At 37.1% G+C, this 6,032-nt stretch overlaps 1 protein-coding gene across 1 annotated transcript in view; it reads right to left on the bottom strand.

Annotated features, from left to right (window-relative positions):
* LOC115227502 (adhesion G protein-coupled receptor B1-like) overlaps window positions 1-5,831 on the bottom strand; it is a gene marked incomplete at both ends in the record, with an annotated part of 8,251 nt that extends 2,420 nt beyond the window's left edge. Inside the window, 5 exons of the mRNA XM_029798307.2 lie at window positions 1,265-1,331; window positions 2,388-2,457; window positions 3,965-4,115; window positions 4,825-4,942; window positions 5,685-5,831. Of these exons, the coding sequence (XP_029654167.2) occupies window positions 1,265-1,331; window positions 2,388-2,457; window positions 3,965-4,115; window positions 4,825-4,942; window positions 5,685-5,831 (553 nt within the window). The remainder of the gene's footprint in view (window positions 1-1,264; window positions 1,332-2,387; window positions 2,458-3,964; window positions 4,116-4,824; window positions 4,943-5,684) is intronic.
* Between the last annotated feature and the right edge of the window lie 201 nt (window positions 5,832-6,032).

The raw sequence follows: 6,032 nt of genomic DNA, 5'->3' as shown, positions 1-6,032 counted from the left end.
CATCCTTTCAGGGTCGATAAATTAAGCACCAGTTACGCACTGGGGTCGATGTAATCGACTTAATCCCTTCGTCTGTCCTTGTTTGTCCCCTCTGTGTTTAGCCCCTTGTGGGTAGTAAAGAAATAGGTATTTCGTCTGTCTTCATATTCTGAGATCAAATTCTGCCGAGGTCGACTTTGCCTTTCAGCTTCAAACCGTAAGGAGCAAAAAGAATATTGTCAAGCATTTTGTTCGATGCACTCACGATTCTGCTAAGACACTGCTTTTAACAACAATAATTGCTGTGTAACACGATTTTTGTCCCTGGGTAGCATCTGTTATTTCCGTTTTGTTTGCCCCTAAAAAGTATGAAAATAGCTAATATTTCCTTCAAACTTTGCTTTTGTTGTGATAGGCGCAGGAGTGGCTGTGTGGTAAGTAGCTTGCTAACCAACCGCATGGTTCCGAGTTCAGTCCCACTGCGTGGCATCTCGGGCAAGTGTCTTCTGCTATAGCCCCGGGCCGACCAATGCCTTGTGAGTGGATTTGGTAAACGGAAACTGAAAGAAGCCTGTCGTATATATGTATGTATATATATATATATATGTATGTGTGTGTATGTGTTTGTGTGTCTGTGTTTGTGCCCCTAGCATTGCTTGACAACCGATGCTGGTGTGTTTACGTCTCCGTCACTTAGCGGTTCGGCAAAAGAGACCGATAGAATAAGTACTGGGCTTACAAAGAATAAGTCCCGGGGTCGATTTGCTCGACTAAAGGCGGTGCTCCAGCATGGCCGCAGTCAAAATGACTGAAACAAATAAAAGAGTAAAAGAGTAAAAGAGTATCTATTCAAACTCCAAAGAATCCCTCACAACACAGGGCTATGATGCTCTTCCATTATTCCTGCTCATGACCAATGATTAACATATTGGCAGCCACTAAGGGACATGCTCAAGTGGTTATGGTCAAGCAACTGACAAGCAGATTTGTGGTACTGAGCAGAATATTAGCTGTAAAGATGTTTCTGCATCAGCAACTCAGCGCTGAATCTGTCTGAAATGTAATGGAAAATACGTCAGCTTCAAAAACGTTGATGTCCAGATCAGAAAAGCAAAGTCTGAAGGGAATAGTAGTCATTTCCTTTGATTTCTGGATAGAAACAAATAAGAAATAACACTTACTAACAAAATTTTTTTTTAATTATAAGAATTTTGTTACACAGTGCAATAACAGCAATAGTAATAACAACTGCAGTAGTAAATCTACGAAGATGCCACATACTTACAAATAAGATAGCAATAACGGGTGCAATAAAGGCCCATCGGATACCACTTTCCAGTGAAAGCCAACAGCTGAAAAGAAGAAATTTTATATAAGGTAAGGAGCTCCATAAAGCGAATGACTGTTAAATAATTCGTTCGCTTCAATTACTGCGATTGGAGAAATTGATGCTTCGATCTACTGTCCTTCATCTTACGTCCGAATGTTTGACGAAGACCAGCAAGCCAAAGCTCCAAAGTCACTTTTCTTTGTAAAAGTTTCATAAATTAAAAGTATTGATATAAACCCTACGGTTTAACATTAAATTGTTTTTATTATAACTTGACGGCGAAATAAATTATAATGGTTATCGACAATTTTTTTTTCGGCATATTTGGCATTAGAATTTTTCTTCTGCCCTTGTCTTGTAAATTATGTATAACTTTTACCTTTAAAGGCATTTTTTGATATGCTGGCCATTGATAAAATTTTTTTCCCGAAAAAAATTTTATCCTATATTAATTATAAATAGATTAGTGTTCACTTCCGGATTCTATCACTCTGGAAAAGTTTCTAGTTCGAATCACACGTGTCTCGAGGTGCGCCGAAGATTTTTCTATTTTGGATATATTTGGGGTACTTAAGTCTGCTCAGGACTTAGTGCTTGCTTTTTCCATGGGTATGTGTAAGTATTTCACTTATATCTCGCGTATTTGCCGCTGAAGAGGGGAAAATTTCTTATGAATTAACCCCGAAATTGGACCAATACGGTAATAACGAATTTTTAAAAGATTTCTATCGGTTTGTTTCGAGACGCATAAATTATAATGATTATCGACAATTTTTTTTGTTTCGGCATATCTGGCATTAGAATTTTTCTTCTGCCCTTATCTTGTAAATTATGTATATATATATATATATATATATATATCAGTGGTTCCCAAAGTGGACGGTATTGCTCCCCTGAAGGTACTGTTTCTACTTCGCGGATTTTCAATCATCGCGGTGTTTCTGGAACGTACCAGCCGCGGTAGTCGAGGAATTATCGTGTGTGTGTGAGTGTGTGTGAGTGTGTGTGTGTTTGTGTGTGGTGTGTGTGTGTGTGTGTGTGCGTATGTGTGAATAGAGTAGAATAGAATATCACTCACAATTTGTCAGTGCCATAGCCTTCTCCTTTGCTGACGCCCATCGTGATTGCAACAATAACCGCAGGCAAAACTGAAATATAAATAAGTCTCCCATTACCTACAGGCTCATAATGTTTTTAATCATTACAAAACCATGCACATATTCGCATGCACACACACATGTATAACGTATATGGTGTAATTAATGAGAGAGATGGATTATAGATGATATGAGAATCTTTACTGATCACTGGGATCGTTTCAACCCAATTTGCATCGATCCCTCGTGGATGGGATACTGTACAACTGAGCAACTAGTTTAGGTATATCCCTCGGTATAGATGTGTCTCCTCAAGTGATTTCAAGAGGAGTCGTTAAAATAAACCCTGTTTTGCTCAAATGTTTTCTTCTTAGTCTTCGTATATAGAAGTGACAAATTAAGCGATACAGCTTCATTCTCATAGATGATCCATAACAAAGATGAGATACAAAAAGAAACAAATACAAAATACACTGAAAAAAGTTATTAGATATAACTGTTAGTAGATATGGATGTACAAACGCCCACACATACGTGGTCTGGCGTACGTACACTCAATCGTACAAATGCACATGCACATAGAAACACACACACACGCACATATGCATATATGTGTGTACATATATATGTATATATATGTGTGTGTATGTTTGTGCATGTGTATATATATATATATATATATATATATACTAGCAGTATCGCCCGGCGTTGCTCGGGTTTGTAAGGGAAATAACTATATAAGCATTTTTAGAGAGTTACTTCCCTTATATAACCCGAGCAAAAATAATTAAAAATGCGGAAAAATGATAGTAATTTTTTTTTAAATCGTAGACTCATCGTAAACGCGCGCTAATACCCAGAAGGGCTCGATATGAATGACGACTATAAGATACCCACTTTTGGTTAAACTGCACCGCAAAATGTGGGAGTAGTTAGGAATCTAAATCGGAGGAGACAGAGTCTCACACACACAACTTCAATTTTATATATAAAGATATATATATATATAACGGGAAGCTTTATGAAAATAGACAAAAGACGAAGGCAGGTGGGAAACAAACAAACAATTGTGTTAGTATGGCGCTCAGGAAATATAAATAAAACAAGTCTTTAACGTTTCGAGCCTACGCTCTTCAACAGAAAGATACACAGAGAGAAAAAAAAACACAGAAAGAAGGAGAGAAAAAAATGCGTGCAGTGTAACTAACGAATCAACATGGCGATCTGATTTCGGTCAGAGGTCAAAGATCAAACATGAGACGCGAGAGCGAAATAAGGGGAGATAATAGGGTTGAATGACTAGCTATTAGTGCGTAGGAGAGGTCTGGACGTGTGTATGTATAGGGTTGGTGTATGTATTAGTATGTATTAGTATGTATAAGGGTGTGTGTGTGTGTGGTGTGTGTGTGTGTATGAGAGAGTAGATAGATAGAGAGATAGATATATAGATAGATAGATAGATAGATAGATAGATAGAAGATAGATAGATAGAAAGATAGATAGATAGATAGATGGATAGATCACTGATAAAGAAAAATCAAAAGCATTTCCTACTTACACCAAGCGAGGACAAGCAAGTACTTGAGGCTGTTGTAAATGGAGAAGACGAGCGTTACTGCTATCGTCATATCAATTGCACAGGCCAACATGAGGAAAAATGAGAGCAGCCAGAAATAATGCAAAAGGCCGGCAATAACTGTGCATGCAGTCTGAAAAAAAATAGAAATATTGCATGGTATAGTGTGAATGTATACGCTTGTATTTGTGTGTTTATTTGTGTATACACATGTGCGTGTATATACTCTGGGCTGGCCAGATTGGAGCAATCTCAAGTATAATCGGCCGAAATTGCGAAGATCATCTGGTACTTGACTGAGGAAAGAAAACTTCGAATGACCCGTCCTTGGTTTCTTTAGATAGATTGATAGATAGATAGATAGATAGATAGATAGACAGTCAGACAGGCAGACAGACAGACAGACAGACAGATAGATAGATAGATAGATAGATAGATAGATAGATAGATAGATAGATAGATAGACAGACAGATAGATAGACAGACAGATAGATAGACAGATAGATAGATAGATAGACAGACAGATAGACAGACAGATAGATAGACAGACAGACAGACAGACAGATAGATAGATAGATAGATAGATAGATAGATAGATAGATAGACAGACAGACAGACAGACAGACAGACAGAAGAAGAGATAGAGAGATAGATAGATAGATAGAGATAGATAGATATAGATAGATAGATAGATAGATAGATAGAAGATAGATAGATAGATAGATAGATAGATAGATAGACAAATAATAGATAGATAGATAGATAGATAGATAGATAGATAGATAGATAGATAGATAGATAGATAGATAGATAGATAGATAGATAGATAAACAGCTACTTACTTTATTTTCCGTCCGAGTAACACCAACCAAAAATATAATGTAAGTTACGGCTAAAACAAGACAGATGTTCACAAAGATGATAGATTTTGATCGTCCAAGTACAGAAGAGGTCAACTTTCTGGAACAAGAGAGATAGACGAAAAGTCAATAAGAGAGTTGCTATAATGTATTTATAACACAGAAGAAAACATATTTTATTACATTTCCAAATATTCGTCCTTCGTTACTTCGTTGTGAAATTTAGTCAAAGATACCAATATGACGATTTCAAATTTCACACAAGACCAAATATTTATATATGCGTATTCATACATAAAGCTATATGTGCATATACATACACTAGCACTATGACCCGGCGTTGTTGGGTCTAGTGATAGTCCAGCATGTTTGGTCTTTCATGAAAATCCCTCTCTCTTGTCATTCACTTGGTCTAACTCGTTAATTATTCCCTGCATTTTTCAAATCAAAAATGCGTGCATGTTTGAAAGCCAAAGAGGTGTGATACATAACAAAGGGAGGGAAATGCAGAGTTTTAAAGAGTTATTTCCCTTGCTATGGTTTAATACCTTTAGATTAAACTGCTGGAGTTACGTCCTTTGTATTAAAGACTTTTGTTACCTGAAACATAAGGAATCGGTTTATCGATTTTTTTAAATGGCTTTCAGGGGTAACAGGGGAAATGAAAAGATCTTCGCAACCACCCTTGGACGGTTTTGAATGGCCATAGAAAGTACGAGCCCTCTAACTGAAAAATTGTGGATTTGTATAAAGGACATACACACACACACACACACACACACACACACACACACACACAGACATTTTGCCGTTTATATATAGAGAGATAAAGCTATACATACCGCCAAGCAAGTGCAAAGAGTATAACTGTGAGTAGACAACAGATTATGGAAATGCTGCATCCAACAATTGTAATAATACTGAGTGTTTCGTGGTCGTCTCTGTCGGCCTGGGTGGGCATGGAAGAAGAAAAAGAACAGTAATAACAGCTGATGGAATATGGAGGAGACAAATAGGAGGGAAGGAAAAATAAAAGGAAGAAAGGAAGAGAGAAATGGAGAAGAAAAGGAAGGGAAAGCGGGAAAAGAAAGGAACAATCTGTAAAACGAAAAGTGAAAGAAAAAGGAAATGAAAGAAAGATGGAAGGAAGGAAGAAAGAATGGAAGAAAGAAAGAAAGAAAGAAAGAGAG

Source organism: Octopus sinensis, unplaced genomic scaffold (assembly GCF_006345805.1).
Source record: "Octopus sinensis unplaced genomic scaffold, ASM634580v1 Contig04018, whole genome shotgun sequence".
In the NCBI taxonomy this organism is placed as follows: Eukaryota; Metazoa; Mollusca; class Cephalopoda; order Octopoda; family Octopodidae; genus Octopus; species Octopus sinensis.
This window is presented reverse-complemented; position numbering and strand designations above follow the sequence as displayed.